General features: G+C 38.8%; 1 protein-coding gene across 1 annotated transcript in view; it reads right to left on the bottom strand.

The window, feature by feature from the left end:
* LOC106080983 (diacylglycerol kinase 1) overlaps positions 1-25736 on the bottom strand; it is a 380563-nt gene that overhangs the window by 110015 nt on the left and 244812 nt on the right. Inside the window, exons 5-7 of the mRNA XM_059368788.1 lie at positions 22528-22726; positions 19222-19386; positions 13512-13817 (exon numbers count right to left, since the gene is read on the bottom strand). Of these exons, the coding sequence (XP_059224771.1) occupies positions 13512-13817; positions 19222-19386; positions 22528-22726 (670 nt within the window). The remainder of the gene's footprint in view (positions 1-13511; positions 13818-19221; positions 19387-22527; positions 22727-25736) is intronic.

Raw genomic sequence — 25736 nt, 5'->3', positions numbered from 1 at the left:
CCCCTGGGAGGGGGCGCAAAGCTCGACCTGGTGAGAAATATGGATATCCCCCAGCTCACAAAGGCTACGGTCTTCATCAAGGGATGGGGCAGTAAATTTGCGAGGGAACGCATGTTGGGATTAATGGGTAAGCAAAACCAAAGTTTGGTCGCAGAGAAGTGGGAGGTCTTCCACAGGGAGGAGAAGGAGGAACTCTCTTTGTGGTTGAAATTGATGAAGTCTACGTGACGAGTTTGGCTAGGACTAAAGGCATGGCGCACTACAGGAGCAAAGCTGTCTTTTTGAAGATTGGGAAGACTAGGATAGGCAGAAATGTTCATTCTGCGACATCAGGCCGTGATGTGACAGGTGACTCAATACCGCCCAACAACCAGGGGCCGACAACGAGACAATCACGGCATCTCTAAATATTGGAAAGATCCTAATAAGCAAAGATCCTAATAATAAAATATCAGGCAGTGCAGTGGCCAGAGACCCAACACAGCCTAACAAACAGGAACTCGACGACGTACCCATCACCGACTTAAAGATTCGGAATACTGGTATAGGTAAAGATCCTAATATTGCGACATTAGGCAGCGCAGCGACAGGAGTCTCAATGCAACCCGACGAACAAGGAGCCTATGATGGTACCATCACCTACTCCCATGAAGCCCATTTTCTTGAGATTTGGAAGGCTAAGATAGGCAAAGTATTGAAACATCAGGCAGTACAGGGATTGGAAACCCAATAAAGCTTAACGAACAGGGACCCGACCCGATGGAACCATTACCGACTTTATAAAAAGTCGGAAGACTAGACTAGGCAAAGAACCTAAAACGATGACATCAGGCAGTGCAGTGACAGGAAAGTCAATGCAGTCTAAAGAACAGGGAGCAGACGATGAGATCATAACCGACTCCCAAGATACTCATTTACTGGAGTACCCATTATTGAGGAAATCCTGATAAACCTCCACTGGAGGGAGACTGATACACACGCTCTAATGGAGAAAATCAGCAAGGGCAAGATTCCTATTGCCTTAATTCAGGAGCCATGGACGACCCAGAACACAGTTTCTGGACTGAACCATATGAACTACCAATTATTCTATGCTAACGCTGGTACACGGACGAGGATCTATTTGTCATAAAAATTTGACAAATTTTTGGGGAGAGTGGCTAGGGGCATTTTTATCGCCACGCCTATGTGGGACCACCATAAATGACCTATTATGCAATCTGACTGAGGAGGGATATGAACCCGTCTGCTACACAGACGATGTTAAAATTCTTCTACGGTATAAGGATCCGAATCAGCTATGCAGAAGGGCCGAAAGGGTCTTGCATATGGCATATGACTGGGCTAAATCCAGTGGTCTCAATGTTAACCCAAAGAAGACTTAAATATGCGTGTTCACGAGGGAGACGAAGGTGGGCCAATTTAACGCACCACGTTTGCTCAATAAGACGATTTTGATATCTGACAGGGTCAATTACTTAGGTGTGATCTTGGGCAGGACACTGAATTGGAAGTGTCACATTCAGGAGCGTACTGACAAGGCTTACAGATGTTGGCCACTATGTAGACCCATCGTAGGCTCGAAATGGGGGCACTGGCTCTACAGGAGCGTGATAAGACCAATATTTACTAAGGCCTCAGTAGTTTGGTGGACTGCTATGCAAAAAAGGTGCAACATAAGGACCATACAATAGATTCAGAGAACATGTTGCCTTGGCATAGGCGGTGCGATGAGGACCACACCCACTAGGGCACTGGAGACTATTCTAAATATCCGACCCATTGACATACAGATTAAGTGTGAGGCAGGCACTGCGGCTATGAGACTTAAGGCGATGGTAAAATGTATTGAGGATGGAATTAGCTCATACCATCGCGGTATAACCGGGCGACGATAGGAAACCTGAAGGGGAGGGAAGGAGTTTCCGATCGGATACCTGAGATTAACCTTGAGGTTGAGTGCGGCGCACTGCTGCTAGCGGCACAGTCTTAGATTGACGGAACCCTAGCATTGCCATCTGGAAGATCATGTTACGGGGATGGATCAAAGCTAGAGGACAGAGTGGGCCTGGGGGTCTACATTGAGAACCTAAGGACTGAGATCTGCTTTATTCTACCTGACCATAATAAGGTCCTGCAGGCGGAAATCCAGGCGATCACGGAATGCGTGAGGTGGTGTGGTGCTTACGCGAGGACGTCGAGTGTGAAAATCTTTACGGCCAGTAAAATTGCCATAAGGTCAATAACAACCAGGACAGTATAGGCATTAACAGTCTTGCAGTGTAAGAAGGAGATTAAAGCCTTCTCTGAGGATGGGAAAATCCGCATCGTTTGGTTGCCAGGCCATAACGGAGTAAGGGGGAATGAAAGGTCAGACGATTTGGAGGTGAAGGCCAGAGGATTGCCATCAATAAACTTGGTTAACCCGAAGCCTTTCGGGTTGACGTAGTCCCAGTTATGGGCGTGGGCGACGAATACGCATGCATTCCTGTGGAACAGCGAAACGGTTGGTAAGATAGCGAAAATCCTATGGGGGATCCAGGTCGTGAGAAGACGAGGCTATTACTGAAAGGAAATTAGAAGGACAGTGTGGCTATTGGTATTATGACGGGACACATCGGACTATGATTTCACAGTGCGGCAAGGGCGATTTCATTGCCCGGCTTTCGCGTCTTTCGACATGAACCAACTTAGGGGAGTGGTATGGAATACAATTAAGGATTTTGTAATTGGCATGGAATTCCTAACTTTGATTTTCTTTTTCGAGGTTACTTTTTTAGTATTTAGAGCGCACAACAAGCCGATTACTGGCTTAGGTGTATGTCCATAGTGGCATGGGGCGGAATAATATCTAAACCCTCTTTTCAACCTAATCTAACCTAAGAAAGTTCATCGCGTGCTTCTTCCATTTTGTTGTCAAGCTCAATGGGTATGTAAATAAACAGAATTGACGATTTTGGAGTGACGATCAGCCAGAGGCATAGCAAGAGCTACCTATGCATCCAGAAAACGTTACAATTTGGGGCGGTTTATGGGCTGTTGGCATCATTGGACCGTACTTCTTCAAAGCTGATGCGAATTGTAACGTAACTATGAATGGTGATCGCTATCGTGTGATGATATCCAACTTTTTTTGCCCAAAATGTAAGAGCTTGACTTGCATGTCATGTGGTTTCAACAAGACGGTGCCACTTGCCACACAGCACGCGTAACAATGGACTAATTGAGAGGCGAGTTCGGTGAACATTTTATTTTACGGTCGGGACCGGTCAATAGGTCGCCAAAATGGTGCGATTTAACGCCTTTAGACTATTTTTAAGGGGTTATGTTAAAGCTCATGTCTATACAGACAAGGCCGCTTCAATTGACGCATTGGAAGACTACATTGAAGCATTTATTCGAGAGATACCGGCCGAAATGTTGGAAAGAGTAGGTCAAAATTGGACTAAGCGGACAGATCATTTGAGGCGCATTTAAGGTCATACTTTGCATGAAATAATCTTCAAACAATAAATTATATGGGCCGTACTATCGATTCAAATTAAGATCTCATGCACTTTTTGTATGCATAGCATGCGGTAAGTCATACGAACTAACCATATTTCAGTATCATAATTTATATGGATGTTGGATTTCAGAACTGGATTTAGCTCGCATTATTTCGTCTGAGTAAAATTGAAAAATGCAAATTTTGCCCATGAACATTCCACTAAGGAACAGGAGCAAACTTCTCACATATCAATGAGTGCAGTCCGATTCAAGTTAAAGCTCAATGAAAAGGGACCTCCTTTTATAGTCGAGTTCGAATGGCGTGCCGCAGTGCGACACATCTTTGAAGAGAAGTATTACATGGCATAGTACCTCACAAATGTTGCCAGCATCAGAAAAAAAGGATAAGGGGTAAACCACAGCTGAAATTTTTTTCTTATGTTCCCCCCAGGATTCGAACCCGGGCGTTCAGCGTCATTTCATCTGAGTATTGTGTTATATATGTGTTCAAGAACACAAATAATACCCACGGGAAGCTTAAGGAGTCAATACTGAAGTTTGATATATAGAAACTATCGAAGGTTATAGTCCAGCACACAACATAGTGCACTGGCAAAAGGACGAAGGAGTTTAATTTTTGGGTTTCTATTTATTAAGGACTTGAATTATCGGATGCCAATATTCGCAAGTTATAGGGCTTTTCATAATGATCTGGCTGGCTCAACGGTAGGAGCAAGAACATGTTTTCCTTCCTCTGTTCCTGTGATATCATAAAGCACTGGAATTTCTATGTGAGCCTGATGCCAGGCTACTACTAAAACTTAAACAAGCCTTCTATAGGGGAATGGGAAAGTTGTCATAGTTGGATGATATAATATTTGCATTTGGTTGTGTTTAATTTGTTACCATATTATATTTCCACATCAATCATTCATTTATGTTTGGAGAAAAAAAAAAAAAAAAAAACTTTTAATTGGCAACTCATGATGGAGGAGTAAAGAATTTAATTAAAAATTCAATTTTCCCAATCAATCAATCAGCTAATTACATTGCCGCCATGAATATGCAAAATGTAGCCACTAAAACAAAAGCGAAAAATAATGCTATGCTATGGAAACAAATTCCCGTTATATCGAATGTCAATGCAAACACTTTCACACACACACACACACACACGCTCAAATTGGTTGGAATTAGTCAAAGCATGGCCAGAGATAATGGACTACATTTTTAGCTTTGTTTGCTTTGGTGGTTGTGGGTTAAATGCGGATACGGATACGGATACGGATACATGATGACTTCTAACGATGATATGCAATATCTATGTGTCCGCTTTCAAAACAAATACTCTAGCCATGGCAATTAAAAGTTGTCAATATCTGAGCAAATGCAAGTCATGGCTTTACCCACCGCCACTCACACACACACACGCACACACACACACACACACAATGAAATTCATATCAAATTATAAGAATACCAGAAACATTTTCTCCATTTTCTCCCCATTTCCATTACCATTGCTTGTCATCCTTTGATATATGTTATTTGTGTGCTGCTGGAAATACGAAACATTTGCAATCGAATGAGGGAAGAAAAGGAAAAAACGTTAATTATGAAATATGAGATCAAAAGTCAATTGACGTTTTTTCCTTGTTTGATGAGAAAATAGTACAAAAATATACCAAAACTTTACCCACACCCTGGTAACATACACCGAAAAACTCATACAAACTTGAGTGTGACGACGGGAATATTTAACCTGCCTTTTTCAGTGGCAAACAGTACAAACATATTCCCCTTTGCTCTGGCTGAACTGCGATAGGTTTAGAAAAGAAATTGGTATGGGGAAACTAAAAAAATTGAAAAATAAAGGAGATAAAAGCTTCTCTAGATAGCAAATTGGGATAGAATTTTCATTGAGAGAAAATTTGGATAAAATGTCGAAGGGAGAAATTTTTTTGAGAAAATTTCTCATAGAAAGAAAAATTTGAGGAAATTTCCTATGACAAAAAGTAAAAGCGTGCTAAGTTCGGCCGGGCCGAAAGGGAGCTATACCCGGTTGTAGGCCGATTCGGACCGTACTTGGCAAAGTTGTTGCAAGTCAAAACGAAACACCACGTGCAAAATTTCAGCCAAATGAGACAAAAATTGCGGCTTGTAAGGGCTCAAGAAGTCAAATCGGGAGATCGGTTTGTATGGGGGCTATATCAGGTTATGGACCGTACTTGACACAGTTGTTGGAAGTCATAACAGAACACTACAGGCAAAATTTCAGCCAAATCGGACAAAAAATTGTGGCTTGTAAGGGCTCAAGAAGTGAAATCGGAAGATCGGTTTATTGGGAGCTATATCAGGTTATAGACCGATTCAGACCGTACTTGACATAGTTGTTGGAAGTCATAACAGAATACTACGTCCAAAATTTCAGCCAAATGGGACCAAAAATTGCGGCTTTCAGAGGCTTAAGAAGGAGATCGGTTTATTGGGAGCTATATCAGGTTATAGACTGATTCGGACCGTACTTGGCAAAATTGTTGCAAGTCAAAACGGAACACCACGTGTAATACTTCAGCCAAATCGGACAAAAATTGTGGCTTGTAAGGGCTTGAGAAGTCAAATCGAGGAGATCGGTTTATATGGGGGCTAAATCAGGTTATAGACCGATTTGGACCGTACTAAGTAAAGTTGTTAAAAGTCATAACAAAACACTACATGCAAAATTTCAAGCAAACTGGACAAAAATATCCAGGGGCTCAAGAAGTCAAATCGGGAGATCGGCTTATATGGGAGCTATATCAGGTTATGGACCGTACTTGGCACAGTTGTTGAAAATCATAACAAAACACTACATCCAAAGTTTCAGCCAATCGGACAAAAATTGCGGCTTTCAGCGGCTCAAGAAGTCAAATCGGGAGATCGGCTTATATGGGAGCAATATCAGGTTACAGGCCGATTTCGAGCATTCTGGAAACACTTGTTGGAAAATATACCAAAACTCTATGTCCAAAATTTCAGCCTAATTGGACAAAAATTGCGGCTTCCAGGGGCTATATTCAAATTTGAACCGATATAGCCCATTTACAATCCCCAACGACCTACATCAATAAGAAGTATATGTGCAAATTTTCAAGCGACTAGTTTACACGTTCGACCGCTATCGTGATTTCGTCAGATGGACGGACGGACGGACATGGCTAGATTGACTTGGAATGTCGAGATGATCAAGAATTTATATTCTTTATAGGGCCTAAGATCAATATTTCGAGGTGTTACAAACGGAATGACCAGATAAGTATACCCCCATCCCATGGTGGTGGGTATAAAAATCAAAATTTCCCGAGTTTAGGTTAGGTTGAAAAAAGTTTGCAGATATTAAATCGCCCCATGCCACTATGGACATACACCTAAGCCAGCAATCGACTTATTGTACGCTCTAAATGCTAAAAAGTAACCTCGAAAAACAAAATTTAAGTCAGGAATTCAAGGCTGCTTACAAAATCTTTAATTGTTTTTCATAACACGCATCTTGGTTGGTTTATGTCTAGTATTGTGTCTACACCTAAGTGCCGATATATGTTAACCGCGAAAGCCGGACAATGACATAGGAAATGCTCCAATGTCTCATAATCTTCCACGCATTCCCTACTTGCCGCACCAATTTTGCATAAGTGAGCTCGTAGTCCTTTGTGTCCTGTTATGAAACCGTAGGCTGTAATGACCTATATATTGCTTTCTTTCAGCCTTGTCTTCTCACAATCCGGTTCCTCTCCTAAGATTTTCTCCGTCCTACCGACTATTTCGCTGTTCCTTAATGACATAGCAAATGCTCCAATGTCTCATCATCTTCCCCGTATGCCTTACTTGCCGCACCGATCCTGTTATAATACCCAAAGCTTTACTGACCTCCTGCTTGCTTACTTTTAGCCTCGTCTTCTCACAATCCGGTTCTTCCCATAGGATTTTCCTCTTACTACCGACCGTTTCGCTGTTCCACACTGATACATGCACGTTTATCGCCCATGCCCGTAATTTTGATTGCGTCGACCCAAATGGCTTCGGGTTAACCAAGTTTATTGAAGGCAGTCCTCTGGCTTGCACTGCCAAAGCGTCTGATTTTTCATTCCCCTTTACTACACAATCGCCGGCAACAAAGCGAGCGGACCGCGTCATCCTCAGATAGGGCGTTAATCTCCTTCTTACACTCCAAGACTGTCCGAGACCTTGCAGTCCTGGTTGTTATTTTCTTTATGGCAATTTTACTGTCCGTAAAGTTGTTCAAACTCGTCTCCCTCGCGTGAACACCACACCACCTCACGCATTCGGTGATCGCCCGGATCTCCACCTACAGGACCGTTTCATGGTCAGGCAGTCTAAAACAGATCCCAGTCCCTGGGTTCTCAATGAAGACCCCCAGGCCCACTCTGTTCTCTATCTTTGATCCATTCATGATCTTCCAGATGACAATACTAGGGTCCTGTCAATCCAAAACTGTGCCGCTAGCAGCAGTGGCTCGCACTCGCTCTCAAGTGTCGTCTCAGGTATCCGATTGCAAACTTATTCCATTCCTTCCAGGTTACCTATTGTCGTCTCGATTTTACGGCGATGGTACGACATGCTCCTATCCTCTATCCATTCTCCCATCGCCTGAAGTCTCACAGCCGCGGTGGTTGTCTCACACTTAATCTGTGTGTCTATGGGTCGAATATCTAGAGTAGTCTCCAGTGCTCTTGTGGGCGTGGTCTTCATCGCTTCGCCTATGCCAAGGCAACATGGTCTCTGAACTTGTTGTATTATTCTAACGTTGAACTTTTTCTCAATCGCAGTCCACCAAACGACTGAGGCGTATGTAAGTATTGGTCTAATCACGCTCCTGTAGAGCCAGTGGATGATCCTCGGATTTTCATTTCGGGCGTACGGCCCGCCTACATAGTGGCCAACATCTGTGTGCCTTCTCGCACGCTCCTAAATGAGACAGATTTCTATTCAATTCAGCTTCCTTTCCAATTCAGCTTCCTATCCAAGATCACCCTAAGTATTTGACCTTGTCAGATATCGAAATCTTTCTATTGAGAAAACTTGGTGCATCAAATTGGCCTCCGTCCTCCTTGTTAACAGGCAGATTTCAGGCCGTCTATGGATTACCGCTAGGTCTCTAGGCATAGCCCAGTAGTTGGCCATCTCCAAGACCCTTTCGGCCCTTCTGCATAGCTATATCGGATCCTTACTCCTTAGAAGAATCATAATATCGTCTGCGTACCAGACGGTTTCAAATCTCTTCTCACGTAGCTTCAGTAAAAGTTTATTTATGGAGGTTATTGCTGTTCTTGCAGCCACATTTGCATGTGGTTTTTCGATTATCGTCAAGCTCCTGTAGGTTAGCAAGCTCGTTCCAGTCCAAAGGATCGATCGCTGCAATAACTCGCTTTGTCATATCGAGCATCATAGGCACTCAGTGTTTATGTAAGAGCCGGTTCAGCCCGACCTCTCACTGAGACTTCTCGCTGATTGTCCGCTTCGTATGAAGCATTCCACTATTTCTATTCTATAGGAAATTTTTTCATTATTTCGTTTCTATAGGAAATTTTTTCAAAATTTCGTTTCTATAGGAAATTTTTTCAAAAATTCGTTTATATAGTAAAATTTTTCAAAATTTCGTTTCTATAGGACATTTTTTCAAAATTTCATTTCTATAGGAAAATTTATCAAAATTTCGTTTCTTTAGGACATTTTTTCAAAATTTCATTTGTTAAAATTTCGTTTCTATAGCAAATTTTTTAAAATTTCATTTGTATGGGAAATTTTTTTTAAAATTTCATTTCCATAGGAAATTTTGTAAAAATTTCATTTCTATAGAAAATTTTATAAAAATTTCATTTCAATAGGAAATTTTGTAAAAATTTCATTTCTATAGGAAATTTTCATCATTTCTATGCGAAATTTTGTCAAAATTCATTTCTATAGGAAAATTTGTAAAAATTTCATTTCCATGGGAAATTTTGTCAAAATTTGATTTCTATAGGAAATTTTATCCAAATTTCGTTTTATAGGAAATTTCATTTCTATGGGAAATTCTGTCAAAATTTCATTTCTATAGGAAAATTTGTAAAAATTTCATTTCTATGGGAAATTTTGTCAAAATTTCATTTCTATAGGAAATTTTATCCAAATTTCGTTTTATAGGAAATTTTGTCAAATTCGTTTCTATAGGAAAATTTGTCAAAACTACGTTTCTTATACTGTGCAATCTAGCCGATCTGGGCCCGCTCCACCGAGCCCTTTTTTAACTCTCTAATATTATTTTAGGGTGGGGATATTTCGTCCTGAATGTGGATATCGAATTTGTGCCACTGTAGCAAATGTCCGCCTATGATGCTAAAGGCCTGCGTTCGAATCCTGAGGACAAAATTTAATCCTGGCGACATTTGCGAAGTACCATGGCATGCATGGTTATGTAAAAAATGTTCCCCATAGAAGTGTCGCACTGTGTCACGTCGTTTGGACTCGGCTATAAAAAAGGTCCTTTAACTTGATAAACTCAACTTGAATCGGAAAGCACTCATTGATGTGTGAGAAGTTTGCTCCAAGCAGGTTCCTGGGCAAATTTTTACTCTACTCACAAATGCCTTTCTTTTTAGTCCTTTATTACCGTATTGGTAAATGTTTCCGGTTTAGGAGGTATTTCGGGGGAGGTTACTTGACCATTTAAGTAAATATAAGATTCGTGATCTACATTCACAAACATTTCATATAATCCCCATAATGGCATGTTCGGTAAATAAGTTGTGTTTTAGAGTCGGGTGGATCCCAGGGTTTTTGTCCCGAAAATTAACATAAATTCCCCGAAAATTAATCAATTTGCATTTGAGGTGGGACAGCTAACCAAACACATGGCTCTATATTGTCGGGATTGGTCTATATATCCATTTGGCAGGCTTTGGGCAACCCCCGCGGCACCCGACCCCAGCAATAGAAACCATGTTTTGTTTTTGGTGACTGTGAGATTGCAAAAAAACGAACGAATCACAATATCAATCTTCCAGATCTGGTTTTTTAAAAATTAAGGTAATGAGAAGTGCTTTTAAGGGGAGACATTTCGACTAAAATATGGATATCAAATTCGTGCACCACTCCCAAATCCCTTTAATTTGAGCCCTATATTGCCATGGTCGGTAAGTATGTTTTTGTTGTTGTTGTTTTTGTTGTAGCAGTGTATTGACACTAAGGCGTCAGTCTTTGCCAATGAAGGACTTCATCGGGTCAATCCAGTACGTACAACCGACTGCCATGGGATTGCGGTGAGTATGTACCGATTGGAGGGTGCTTTGGGACTGGCGCGGCCACCATCACTTTGCTCTGAAAATAGATGTCAAATTCGTTCTTTACTCCCCAATACCGTTGATTAGCTCCATATTGCTATAGTCGGAAATGAAGTTCCGTTTAGGAGGTTTTAGGGCGTACCCCCAAACACTTGGATATCAAATTCGTTTTCTACTCTCAAATACTTTTCATTTGAGTCCCATATTGCTACAATGGGTCAATTAAACTATTCCACGTATTTTAGGAGGAAAAGCGCCACCTATACTTGAACGCAAATTTTAATGTCATAGTCGCAATCTACTCCTATGGTCAGCTCATAAGCGCATTTGGGGGTAGGGTGACCTGCCATTACTTGGACCTAATTTTTTTGTCGAATAATTTTCATTTAGGTCCCATATTTATAGGATGTTTAGGAGTCTGGTATAATATTCGTTTTTTAGTCTCCAAAACATTTTATTTGATACCCATATTGTGCCAATCGGTCCACCTTTGGTTTTGGGTGGTAAGGGGGAGGGTCCGCTCCCATCCGATATCTAAAAATTATAAAACCTATGTTTTCTTCAACAAAAACCTACACAATCTGTGAAAAATTTTAAGAAAATCTGTTCAGCCGCTTTTGATTCTACGGAACAAACAAACAAACCAAGTCTCATATAGTCATGATGGGTCATATGGCCATTTGAGGCGTTTTTGGGCCCCCTACACTTCCTTCTGGTTTGATATGTCAGATTCGCAATCTACTCCCGAGTACCTTTCATTTCAGCCCCATATTGATATGGACGTTCAATTTGTCTGTTTTTAAAAGTTCTGGGGTTATGTCGACTTTCTGGGCACTTGGACCCAATATTTAATACCATATTCGTTTTGCTCTCTTCAATACCTTTCATATGATATCCATATTGCCCTTATCAGTCCACATGGTGTTTTTGGGGTAACGGGGGAGGGTCCGCCCCCTTTCGATATCAACAAATTATAAAGCTTATTCCTTGTTCCTGACTATATTCGTAATCTTCTCCTGAATACCTTTTATTTGAGTCCCATATTGTTATGCTCCAATGAACCTATTTTAGGATGTTTTGGGGTTAGGGCGGCCCCCCAGTTACTTGGACCCGATTTTTAATATTAAATTAGAACTCTACTCCTGAATACCTTTCATTTGATTTCATATAGTGTTGATCGGTTCACTTTTCTTTTTGGGTGGTACTTTTAGGGTAAACGGAGAGTCCGCCCCCTTCCGATATCAAAAAAATATATAGCCTTTGTTTTCTTCTAGACCATCCTACACAAACTGTGAATATATCAAGTTTAGCCGTTTTTGAGTCTATACGGAACAAACAAACAATCCGACAAACAAACACACGCCCATTTGTATACCCTCCACCATAGGATGGGGGTATACTAATTTCGTCATTCCGTTTGCAACTCTTCGAAATATTCCTCTGGGACCCCATAAAGTGTATATATTCTTGATCGTCATGTCATTTTAAGTCGATCTAGCCATGTCCGTTCGTCTGTCCATCCGTGCGTCCTTCTGTCCATCCGTCTGTCTGTCGAAAGCACGCTAACTTTCGAAGGAGTAAAGCTAGCCACTTGAAATTTTGCACAAATAATTCTTATTAGTATAGGTCGGTTGGGATTGTAAATGGGCTATATCGGTCCATGTTTTGATATAGCTGCCATATAAACCGATCTCGGATCTTGACTTCTTGAGCCACTTGAGGGCACAATTCTTATCCGATTTGGCTGAAATATTGCATGAGGTGGTTTATTATGACTTGCAACAACTGTGCTGAGTATGGTTGAAATCGGTCCATAACCTGATATAGCTGTCATATAAACCTGTCTGGGGTCTTGACTTCTTGAGCGTCTAGAGAGCGAAATTCCTATCCGATTTGTCTGAAAATTTGCATGAAGTGTTTTGTTATGACTTTGAACAACTGTACTTAGTATGGTTCAAATCGGTACATAACCTGATATAGCTGCCATATAAACCGATCTGGGATCATGACTTCGTAAGTCTCTAAAGGACGCAATTCTTATCCGAATGGACTGAAATATTAGCCAATGACTTCTACTGTAGTCTTCGACATTTAATTCATTTATGGTCCGCATCGGTCTATAACTTGATATAGCTCCAATAGCATAACAATTCGTATGCATTATTCCTTGTTTGCCTAAAAAGAGGTACCGCGCAAAGAACTCGACAAATGTGATGCATGGTGGAGGGTATATAAGATTCGGCCCGGCCGAACTTAGATATGTAAGATTTCATGATTTTCTTCATTTCATGAAGATTTAATTTCTATGAGAAATTTTGTCAAAATTTCATGTCTAAGCAAATTTTATCAAAATTTCATTTCTATAGCAAATTTTTTCAAAATTTTATTTCTATTTATATGAAATTCTGTCGAAATTTCGTTTCTTTGGGAAATTTTCGGTACATTTGAGCCATTTCCTCACTTTGCTTGATGATAACAGTATTTCAAATTTAAAAATCTACATCCACACAAATATCATATAAAAAACCAAGTGGACAAAAATGGACCTGTCCCCTCAATTCTTCCTCGCAAATGTTTCCCTTGAGTCTTGCTAAAGTTCATTAAATGTTGATACGATATTGGTGTGCAACTCAAATAAAAAGGGGGAAGGAAGGGGGTTCTATTTTCGAACATCCTTGAAACACAAAAACGTGAAACACTTACCCTCAATTTTGCAATTAACCGAATTGTTACTCTTCTTCGAGGAGTTGCGTGACATTTGAGAATGATTGGCCTGTGAGTGTGAGGGGCTGGAATCGGTGGAAGGGCGAGTGTTTCCAAATCCACCGCTGCCGCCGCCACCGCTATTGCCCGTTGTCATGCTACCACCACCAATGCCATGAGAATTGCTGCTGTGGCCTGTCGTTGCTGTTGTTGCGGAACCGCTCATCAGCGCTGTTGTTGTGGTAGTGCCACTTTGAAAGGCTGCCATGGGGCTAGGGGTAACCGTAACCATGGGATGTACACTGCCTGTGCGTGTGTGATTGTTTGTGGGTGTTGATGGGTATGAGAAGGGGTACAGTTGCAATAGCGCCATTGTATACCATGATAATGACGATGCCATGATGACGATATTGATGTAGTGGTAGTTACACATGTTTTTGTTACGCACACACACACACACACACACACAAAGAAATAACCAGACGGACAGGCACACATCCGTGGCAAGAGGATACACAAAACAGGATGATCATGGTGATGCACATTGAGATGAGTAAACGTACGCATTGCATGTGGTTACGGATACACGGTTGTTATGCCCGATTGCGAGAAGGAAAACAAGAGAAGATGAAAGCAGAAAGATGAGTTTTAATATGTGTTGAAACTTTAAGCCAATTAAATCATGAAAAACATTTAAAAAAAGACACAAGATTACGAATTGTTTTTTTTTTTTTTTGCTTTTTGAGAAAACAAAATGGTTGTGTTGGTTCGTTAGCACTGCTCTTAATTCCATTCACTCGTTGCCAGTCGAGTGAAAAGGAACAGTGCTTCAAGCTGGAAAATTTTTATAAATGGAAATTTTTTTAATTTTGGCAGACAATTTTACAATATTTTTAAAGGTTTTTATAAAAATTAAAATTTATGTCAAAAATGTTTTTTAAATTTTTCCCATAGTTAAAAAAAATTCCATAAAAAGGGTCAAAATGTTGATGAAGACAAAATGAAAAATTTTGCCAATATAACCTGCAGATTTTCATTTCTGTGAGGACTTGTCTGAGTTGGCGGAAGTTGACAGTTGCTACATTTTCTTTCTTTTTGCTTCACTACTTAAGAAAAATACTCTTAAGTAGTTAATACTCTTAACTCTTAAGAGTAACATGCAAAATTTCAGCCAATTTGGACAAACATTGCGGCTTGTAAGGGCTTAAGAAGTCAAATCGGGAGATCGGTTTATATTGGAGCTATATCAGGTTATAGACCGATTCGGACCGTACTTGGCATTGTTAGAAGTCATAACAGAACACTACGTGCAAAATTTCAGCCAAATCGGGCAAAAATTGCGACTTGTAAGGGATCAAGAAGTCTAATCGAGAATCGGTTTTATGGGAGCTATATGTCAATCTGGACCTGCAATATGGCCGATTTGTAATCCCCAACGACTTACATAAATATTATGTATCTGTGAAAAATTTCAAGCGGCTAGCTCTACGCATTGGACCGCTATCGTGATTTCGACTGACGGACTGAAGGACATGGGTTGATGGACTCAGAACGTCAAGACGACCAAAAATATATTTACTTTATGGGGTCTTAGACGAATATATTGAGGCGTTCGGAATCGGAATGACTAGATTAGTATAACCCCATCCTATGGTAGTGGGTATACAATTGAATTTGGTTTGTTTGTTTGCGGGTTTGTTTGTCTGTTCCGTATAGACTCGAAGACGGCTGAACCAATTTTAATGGAATTTTAAGCAGATGGTGCATAATGATCCTGTGGTGATATGTCAAGGGGGGGCGGACCCTCCCCCTTACCTTAATATTCAGAAACGACAGATATCAGAGATTGGTGGTGCGATTTAAGCGAAATTTTTTTGTGCTCTCTAATAGTAAACTGAAAACAAAAATTTGGTATCCATATGAAAGGTACTATCCAATTGTCGGACCAAGTGTTTGGGGGACCACCCCAACCTCCAAAACACCGCTAAGTTGAACATATTGTAGTGTAGAATACGAATCTGATATGCAAATGTGGGACCAAGTGTTTTGGGGTCGTTTGTCTACGACCATATCAATATGGGGCTCAAATGAAAGGTCTTTTAGAATTACCACGCGAATCTAATATTAATATTCCGGAAAAAATTCCCCAAATAGGATGAATTTCCTCAACAGTTTGGATCTTAAAGATAGTGGAGCTCGATATTGATAGTTTTTAGGGCCCATATCCCAAACCTGACATATTAGATGACTTTTGCAAATAGGAGTTTAAATGAAAGGTATTTAAGATTAGAAAAAGAATTTGATATCTATTTTTGAGGCCAATGGCAATAAGGGGTTCAAATAAATGATATTTGATAGTAGAGCTCGATGCTGATATATTTTAAGGGCTAAGTGTTTTGGGAGAAAACTCCACTCCCTAAAGCACCCCTTAATCGGACATGTATGGGATTAAATATGAATCTGATGTCCATATGTGGGACCATATATATTGAGGCACCGTCCCTTCCCCAAAAAACCGCCCCCCCCTATGAGTACAACCTTACCGACCATGACAATATGTGGCTCAAACGAAAGGTATTTGAGACTAGAAAACGAGGGGCCAAGTGTTTGGGGACGCGTCATCCCAAAACCGTTTCTTAAACTAATGGCAATAAGGGGTTTAAATAAATGGTATTTAAGAGTAGAGCACAATGCTGATATTTTTTACACGCCAAAGTGTCTGAGAGCCCATCACCCGAAAACACTCCTAAAACGGACATAAGTATTTACCAATCATGACAATATGGGGCTCAAATTAAAGGTATTTGGAAGTAAAGCACGAAATTCATACCCACTGTCAGGACCACGTTTCTGGGGATCCCTTAACCCATCAACGACCACCCTGGGGGCTTTCCCTCTCACAAAATCCCCATGAGAATACCGGGCTCAAATAAAGTCTCTTAAGAATGGAGTAGATCTTACACTCAAACTTAGATTACCCTAAAACTGCCGAGCGAATTTATAGACCAATAAAGATCATATGGGATTCAGTAAGTCAAGAGATATACATATACTATCTTCGTAGCATGGTATTTCACTTAAAGCTTCCATATAAAGTAAAAGATGGCGCTGCGGAGCGGGCCCAGTTCAGCTAGTACTCCTATATAATCCAATGTTCGTCTCAAAGAGGCATGCTTGTGTACTATTTGGGGAGTATTTTGGAAAAGGGGCGGTGCCCCAAAATACATGGTCCCACATTTGGATTTCGGATTCGTTTTCTATTCTCAATTACCTTTATTTGAGCCCCACATTGACGTTGTCGGTAAACACTTAGCAACGAAAATATATCAGCATCGTTCTCTACTCTCAAATATCATTTATTTGAACCACATATTGGCATAGGGCTCAAAATCGGATATCAAATTCGTTTTCTAATCTCAAATAACTTTCATTTAACCCCTTATTGCAAAAGTCAGCAAATATGTCCGGTTTGGGCTATGGGCCCTAAAAATTATCGTTATCGAGATGGACTTCCTTTAATACCCAAATTGTCATTGCGAGCAAATCCGTTCCATTTGACAGTTGGTCCCGAATTTTTAATATCAGATTCATGGTCTACTCCCAAATACCTTTAATTTTAGTCCCATATTGCCATGGTCGGTAAATATGTCCGATTTAGGGGTGTGTTGGGGGTTGGGTTGGTATCCCTAACAATTGGATATCAGATACGTTTTCTTTTCATTTGAGTCAAATATTATCGTGATTGGTCTCAATATATACTTGGTAGGTTTTAGGGTGGGGCGGCCCCCCAAGTTACGCCATCCGAAATTTGAATACCAAATTTTTATTTTTAGGGTGCTATATGAGAGCACACAAAATTTCGCTTAAATCGCACCACCCATCTCCGAGATTTTGCGTTTCTGAAAATTAGGAAAAGGGGGGGGGGGTTCCGTCCCCCCTTCAGATATCGAAAAATGTAGTACCCTATTTCTACCATGGGATCAATAAGCACCATCAGTGAAAATTTCATGGAAATTGGTTCAGCCTTTTTTAAATCTATAAGGAACACACAAACAAACCGACAAACAAACACATATTGTTTTTTATGCATAAGATTCGGTCTAAACTTCACACAAAAGCACTTGCAGTGACATTCACAGAATGTTCAAGTGAACAACAAAACGTGTTTGTTGTTCTTAGCATTGATGATTTTTATACCCCACACCACCACTGTGGTAGAGGATATTTAAACTTTGTGCATTTGTTCGTAACACCCGTAAAGAAGAGAGATAGACCCAATGATAAGTATGTCGATCGACTCAGAAAAACTTTCTGATTCGATTTAGCTATGTCCGTCTGTCCTTCTTTCTGTCTGTCCTTCTGTCTATGTGTACAAACTACAGGTCGCAATTTTCGTGCGATCGTCTTAAAACTTGATACAGTCATGTTTTCGGGCCTAGTAACATAGCCTATTGAAATTGGAAAAAATCGGTCCAAATTCGGATATAGTTCCCACGTATATTTTCTTCCGATTTGGACTACTATTGCAATAATGTGGTCATTTGTTAACCGATTCTATCGAAATTTGGCAGGAAGGGTTTCCTTTTGACATCGACATCATTGATATAGATATAGCACTCCTAGAGCCACTGCAAGCGCATTTATTAACCAATGTTGTCAAAAGTTTGTACAACGCTTTCCTCGACAACTACCACAGTATCTGAGAGGTTTGCTCCAAATCGGTTCAGATTTAGATATAGCTGTATATCGCCCGATTTTCATTACTTGAACCACTGCTTCATCTCCACTTCATTACTTGAACCACTTTATTGACCAAACTTGCCAAAACTTTGTACAGCACTTTCCCCGACGACTACTACAATATCTATAAAGTTTGGTCAAAATCGGGTCAGATTTAAATATAGCTCCCATACATATGTTCGTCTGATTTTGAGAAATATTGCAATTAAGGGCTCATTTGTTAACCGATTCTCTCGAAATTTTGCATCAAAATTGGTTTCAGATTAGATAAAGCCCCCACTTTATACCTGCTGTGTAGGTGTAGCGTATTATAAAGTTGGCTCTGCCTAACTTTTGCCTTTCCTTACTGGTTTTAGGTAATTTTGTTAAAATTTTCTTTAAAACTCACAAATTTCGTCAACATTTTTAATAGACTATTTTTTCTTACATTTTTGCTACACAAGACGTTGTCCAAACTTTCTGCTATAGAAAATTTTGGCTAAATTGAATTTCTTTTACGAAATCATGTTAAAATTTAAATTTTTTACAAAGTTTTTTCAAAATTTAAATTTTTTGGCAATTATGGCAAAATTAGATTCTCATAGGGAGTTTTATCGAAATTTGCTTTTAATTTCCAAAGGAAAGTTTCCAACATTCTTTTTTTTTCTGAAGAAAATTTTGTCAGAATTTGGCTTTCTAAAGAAATTTTTGCCAAAATTTACTTTCTGTTCAAAATGTTAAAAATTTTTACTGTCTATAGGAATTATTTTTGGAATTTCTTTGAATAAAGTATTTCAACCACTGTTCCTTTTCTGGCTTAGTTATTCAGCTAATTAACAAATTCCACATGATTCTACGTGTCAGTTAGGAGGAGGATGACGATGTATGTGTTCTATGCTTGCCTCCCCTTTTTGGAATTTTGTTCAGTTTGGTTACAGCTTCGTTAGCTGCGTAACACAAAGAAAAACCCTTAATGCTGTCCCTCACTCACCTGTTTTGCTGGCGTCATGCGTTAAATGACCACTTAACGAATGGAGTTTATCCGTTATGCCATGATGTAATTTATCCACAAAACTGGTTCGAGTTGTCTCTGTTGCTGCTGTGGATGGTGCCGCGGGTCCGATTTCCACAATGCTATTTATATTGTGTAACGAGCCTGAGGGCAGTGTGATATAAAAAAAAGAGAAACGAAAATTGATGCGAGAATTGAATTTCAAGTTACGACACCACTTTCAAAGGATATGGAATACTGGCAGTCTAGGTGTATGGTTCAGGGGGGGAGATGGACAATGTTGAATTTTAGGTATGAAGTTTTGAGGCAGGATATGATTTAGATGTGAACAACACCAGGGTGTGGGGAGCTGGTAGGGGGGATGAAATTGATTTGTGCTACACTTTATGATGAACTATTGTGGGGCATTGCACTCGAAATTTGCAAAAATTGTAATATTTATCAAAATAAAATAAAATAAAAAAAAATAAATAAAAAAAAAATAAAATAAAATAGAATAAAATGAATTATAATAAAATAAAATAAAATAAAATAAAATAAAATAAAAAAAGATAAAATAAAAAAACTAAAATAAAATTAAATAAAATAAAATAAAATAAAATAAAATAAAACAAAATAAAATAAAATAAAATAAAATAAAATAAAATAAAATAAAATAAAATAAAATAAAATAAAATAAAATAAAATAAAATAAAATAAAATAAAATAAAATAAAATAAAATAAAATAAAATAAAATAAAATAAAATAAAATAAAATAAAATAAAATAAAATAAAATAAAATAAAATAAAATAAAATAAAATAAAATAAAATAAAACAAAATAAACTAAAATAAAATAAAATAAAATAAAATAAAATAAAATAAAATAAAATAAAATAAAATAAAATAAAATAAAATAAAATAAAATAAAATAAAATAAAATAAAATAAAATAAGGTAAAATAAAATAAAATAAAATAAAAAAATAAAATAAAATAAAATAAAATAAAAAAAAAAAATAAAATAAAATAAAATAAAATAAAATAAAACGAAATAAAATAAAAATTTGATTACCACAAAAATTTAATTTCTTAACATTTTTATTGCAAATAATTTGTTTTTTGAACGAAAAGAAAAATTTGAAAATTATTTAATGATTATAAAATTTTAGGGGGGCGGACCCTCCCCCTTACCCTAAAAGTACTATCCTATAATAAAAGTGAACCGATCTGGACAATATGAGATTCGAATGATAGTTATTCAAGAATAGAGTACGAATTTCATAATAAAAGTAGGGTCCAAGTACCTGGGGGCCACCTCAGCCCCAAAACCCTTTAAAATAGGTTTATGTGACGATCATGACAATATGGGACTTAAATGAAAGGTATTCGGGAGTAGAATACGAATATGGTCAGGAAGTAGGAATATGCTTTATAATTTATTGATAACGGAAGGGGGCGGACCCTTCACCGTTACCCCAAAAACATTACCCAAAATCAAAAGTTGACCGATAACGACAATATGGGTATCAAATGAAAAGAATGCGGGAGTAGATAACGAATCAGGCAAACAAATTTATGTCGAAGTATAGGGGGTCACCCCACCCCCACAAAAACGCCCAAAATGGGCACATTACCTACTCACGGATATATATGGTACTCGGTTTGCTTGATTCCGTATAGACTCAAAAACGGCAGAACCGATTTTCTCGTAATTTTCGCGTATTGTGTAGGTTGCTCTGGAAGGAAACATAGGCTATATAATTTTTTGGTATCGGAAGGGGGACGGACCCTCCCCTTTAGCCAAAAAAAAAACAACCCAAAATCCAAAGTGAACCGATCGGGACAATGTAGGTATCAAATGAAAGGTATTGGAGACCAGAAAACGAATATGGTATAAAAATTTGGTTCCAAGTACCCAGCGGGTGGTGGGAGGTCGCCCACCCCCAAATACACCCAAATGGGCATATTAGCCGACCATGGCTATATTGGACTCAAACGAAAGGTATTAGGGAGTAGATCACGAATATGACATTAAAATTTGCGTTCAAGTTTAGGTGGCGCTTTTCCTCCTAAAGATACGTCATATGGGTTATTTGACCCATTATGACAATGTGGGACTCAAATGAAAGGTTTTTGAGAATAGAAAACGAAATTGATATCCAATTTTGGACCCAAGTGTTTTGGGGTACACCCCAAATCACCCCCTAAACTGAACTTAATTTTTGTTGAGAATAAAGAACGAATTTGGTATCTATTTTCAGTGAAAAGAGCCGGTGGCCGCCCCAGCCCCAAAACACCCTCCAAACGGTTTATATTTACCGGCCGTGGCAATATGGGACTCAAAATAAAGCGATTTTGAAGTGCAGCACGTATTTGATATCCATATTTGATTCGAAATGTCTGAGGTGCCATCCCTCCCGTAATGAGAACATTACCCTAAGGAAGAACATTACCACCAGGAACTGAGAAGGGGCAAATTGTCATATATTAATGAGTGCTTTCCAATTCAAGTTTAAACTCAATGATAAGAGAACATTTTCCGAGTCCGCTCGGCGTCATGCAATGCGACACCTCTTTGGGGAAAATTTTTTAAATGACCATGCATGGCATTGTACCTCGCCAATGTCGCCAACATTAAGAGCGTATAAACACCGCTTTGTCCGATGTTCTCGCCAGGATTCGAACGCGTTCAGCGTCATAGGCTACAATGGCACCAATTCGATATCCGCATTCAGGGCGAATTTTTTAAATGACCATGCATGGCATTGTAACCCGCAAATGTCGCCAACATTAAGAGGGGATAAGCACCACTTTGTCCGATGTTCTCGCAAGAATTCGAACGCGTTCAGCGTTATAGGCTACAATGGGACGAATTCGATATCTGCATTCAGGACGAAGTGTACCCACCCTAAAAAGATATTAGAAAGATTAAGAAGGGGCAGCGGAGCGGGCCCGGTTCGGCTAGTTTTAAATAAAAATCAGATTTTGTTGAGTATTTATCATATCAAAATTTAGAGGTTATAATATTTTTTTTTTAATTTCTTAACGGTTGAAAAATTTCCAAAAAATTTAAATACAAAATAAAATCCTGTACCACAGTAGTGCTGTAAATATCTGATTTCTCTACAGCGGTTTTAAAACTCATACACCGTAGATCGCTTGACAACAATTTGGTGTTTATATCCAAATTTCGAGTTAAATCTCAAGTGCTACGCCCCATGTGGATGTGTCTATGTGTGTGCCTTAGTAGTTTGCTTGGTATTCACAATGGTAGTTGAACTGAGTGTAGGTTAGTTTAAATTTACCTTTTGTGTGTGCCGTGACTGGAGCACAAGCTGCCGTACTGCTTATGGCCGCCATCTGATTGAGTGTCTTGCCCTGCAAATGGATGTTGTTAACATTGGCCTTAAGGAACGAGACAAACAAATGCTGTGCCAATTCTGTGGGGGTCTCACAATCGAGAAAGGCATCAAGGAAACGTCGAAAGCCATCGTAATCAATGTCCTTGAATAGTTGAATCGCGTTGGTCCAAGCAGTTCGAGAGTCATAGAAAGAGAGAAGAAAACATAAAGAAATAAATCAAATGTTTGTTGTTATCAATGAAATTCAATTGAAAATGTCAGAGCGACAGATAAATGGAGAGTGTGCAAGAGATAGTGGGGGGACATGGAAAAAAAAAATACGAGAATTGATTGTTTTCCTTTTTCACATCTTCCTCTCAATTTCACTTTAATTTTCCGATTTCTTGTAAAAATCATTTCCCTCTGCTAGGTTTAATTATAACAAAAAGTTGATTATCCTGAATTGTCCATTATCCTGCAAAATGATGATTGCTGTAAAAAGGAATTCGATGAATTTAATGCAATTTTTATATTTTTGCTTCTAGGAAATGTGTTCGCTCTTGCTGTAGTGGGTATTTATAAATATGATACAATTTCCTTTAAAATGTAACGATTTTGAGAAACGTCGATTTCAACGAAATGGAAACAGAAATTATATTAGCCCACATTTGATGTGATAGTTGGCCTAAATTGATTTTTTAGCAATGCAGTTAAATATAACAAGGAAATTATCATTCATTTTTATTTCAAATTTAACAATATCACACAAAGAGAATTTTTGACCTAATCTATATATATAAAAATGAATTTGTGTTTGTTTGTTTGTTTGTTTGTTCGTTTGTATGTTTGTTTGTTTGTGGGTTTGTAAATTAGTTTGTTCCGTATAGACTCAAAAACGGCTGAACCGATTTCTTTGAAATTTTCACAGATTGTGGGGAGTGGTTTGGAAGGAGCAATAGGCTATATATTTTTTGATATCGCATTGGGGGCGGACCCTTCCCCTTACCCCAAAACTACCACCCAAAACTAAAAGTGAACCGATTGGGACAATATGGGACTTAAATGAAAGGTATTCAAGAGTAGAGTACGATTTCCATATTAAAAATGTAATCCAAGTAATTGGGGGCAGCCCCGACCCCAAAACCCCCAAATTGGTTTATTGGACGATAATGACAATATGGGGCTCGAATGAAAGGTATTCGCGTCTAGATTACGAATATGGTCAGGAAGGAGGTATAGGCTATGTAATTTGTTGATGTTGGACGGGGGCGGACCCTCCCCCATTATCCCAAAAATGCCACCCAAAATCAAAAGTTGACCGATAGGGACAATATGGGTATCAAATGAAAGATATTGGAGAGTAGAAAACGAATGTGGTATAAAAACTTGGATTCAAGTATCCAAGGGGTAGCCCAAGCCCGAAAACTGCTCCAAATAGAAAAATAAGACGTATATATCAATATAGGACTCAAATGAAAGGTATTCGGGAGTAGACTACGAATATGACATAAAAAACGAGGTCCAAGTAAATGATAGTCGTCCCATCCCCGATAAGCTCCCCAAATGCGAATACTACTCAACCATAGCTTGATGAAACTCAAATGATGGGAATTTGAGAGCAAACTACGAATATGACATTAAACTTTGTGTCCAAGAAACTAGGTGGTGTTGTACCTCCTAAAATCGCCTCCAATAGGTTATTTGACCTATTAAAACAATGGGGAATCAAGTGATAGATTTTTTGAGTTGAGTGCGTCATTCAAATTTGTGCTCAAGTGGTGGTGTGGCGCACAACCCTCATATAGATGCCCTCCATCATACGGCTGTATACACCAATCATGACAATATGAGGTTAAATTAAAGATATAGGGTTGTGTACAGCGAATCTGATATCATTATACTGCTCATATATCTAGCGGACCACATTACCCCGAAACAGTCGATCAATTATAATGACCTAACGGGACACTGTGTGATTTAATTAATGTGTAGGCCGCCATAGCCCCGAAATTTTAACATTCAGCGTGAAAGCAGGAGTTGCAAACCTTAACGATAAGGTTGCAACCATTTTAACCGATATAAGAGACCAAACGACGTGCTGGGCAACACTTTTTTGTTCAAGAGTTTTACATCTTCGAACTTAACCTGCATATGGACAAAAAAGAATCTGTGCAAAGTTTCAACTCAATATCTCTATTTTTAAAGATTGTAGCGTGATTTCAACAGATAGACGGATAGACGAACGGATATGTCTAAATCGTTTTAGATTTTTGAGCTGATCAAAAATATATATCAGAAATGGATATTTCGATATGTTGCAAATGGAATGCCAAAATGAATAAACACCCATCCTTCGGTGGTGGGTATAAAAAAGACTTAATGATGACTATTTATTATGTAGTCATATGGTATGGTGGTTGTCTATGAATGACTACTCATAGACAACCACCATACCATATGATCCACTCTAAGCTAGTAGCACTAACATTTAAATTAGCGTCATCTGGCAGTCTTCAACTGAAAATGTTTGATGCAATTGGATTTATTTGATCCAATTAAAAACATGCCAACATGAACAGAGAGATGGCAGAGTGGTAAAAATTAATCATCAGCATGTATCTTTGTTATGTCATCCTATCGGTGCTTTGAATAAAAAAATTAAAATATAGGAAGAGAGGAAGGATCTAAAAGCAAAAATTTTGGTATTAAATTCTGGGGTGGGATGCCTAGGAGAGCTGCTCACCCCCAAAACCCGGCAAATGGATTTATAGACCAACCACTACAATATGGGACTCAAATTAAAGGTATTTGAGAGTAGAAAAGGATTCTGATATCCAATTACGGAACTAAGTGTTTCGTGGGTCACCCCACCACTGCAAAACCCTTCAAATCGGGCATATTTGGATCACCCCCCTAAAAAAACCGCTCAAATCGGACATATTTACCGACCGTGGCAATATGGATCTTAGATGAGAGGTCTTTGGGAGTAGAGCACGAAATTGGCTTTCAATTTTGCAACCAAGTCACTGGGGATCCACCAGACCCCAAGAAGAACTTTTACTGACCATTGCAATATGGGGTTTAAAGGAGAGATAATTAGGTGTAGAAAAATCCACGGGAAAATTGGAATACATTTTCAACTGAAATTAGGCTGAAATTTCCAAATTTAGACT

This window comes from Stomoxys calcitrans, chromosome 5 (genome assembly GCF_963082655.1).
Source record: "Stomoxys calcitrans chromosome 5, idStoCalc2.1, whole genome shotgun sequence".
NCBI classification, from domain to species: Eukaryota; Metazoa; Arthropoda; class Insecta; order Diptera; family Muscidae; genus Stomoxys; species Stomoxys calcitrans.
This window is presented reverse-complemented; position numbering and strand designations above follow the sequence as displayed.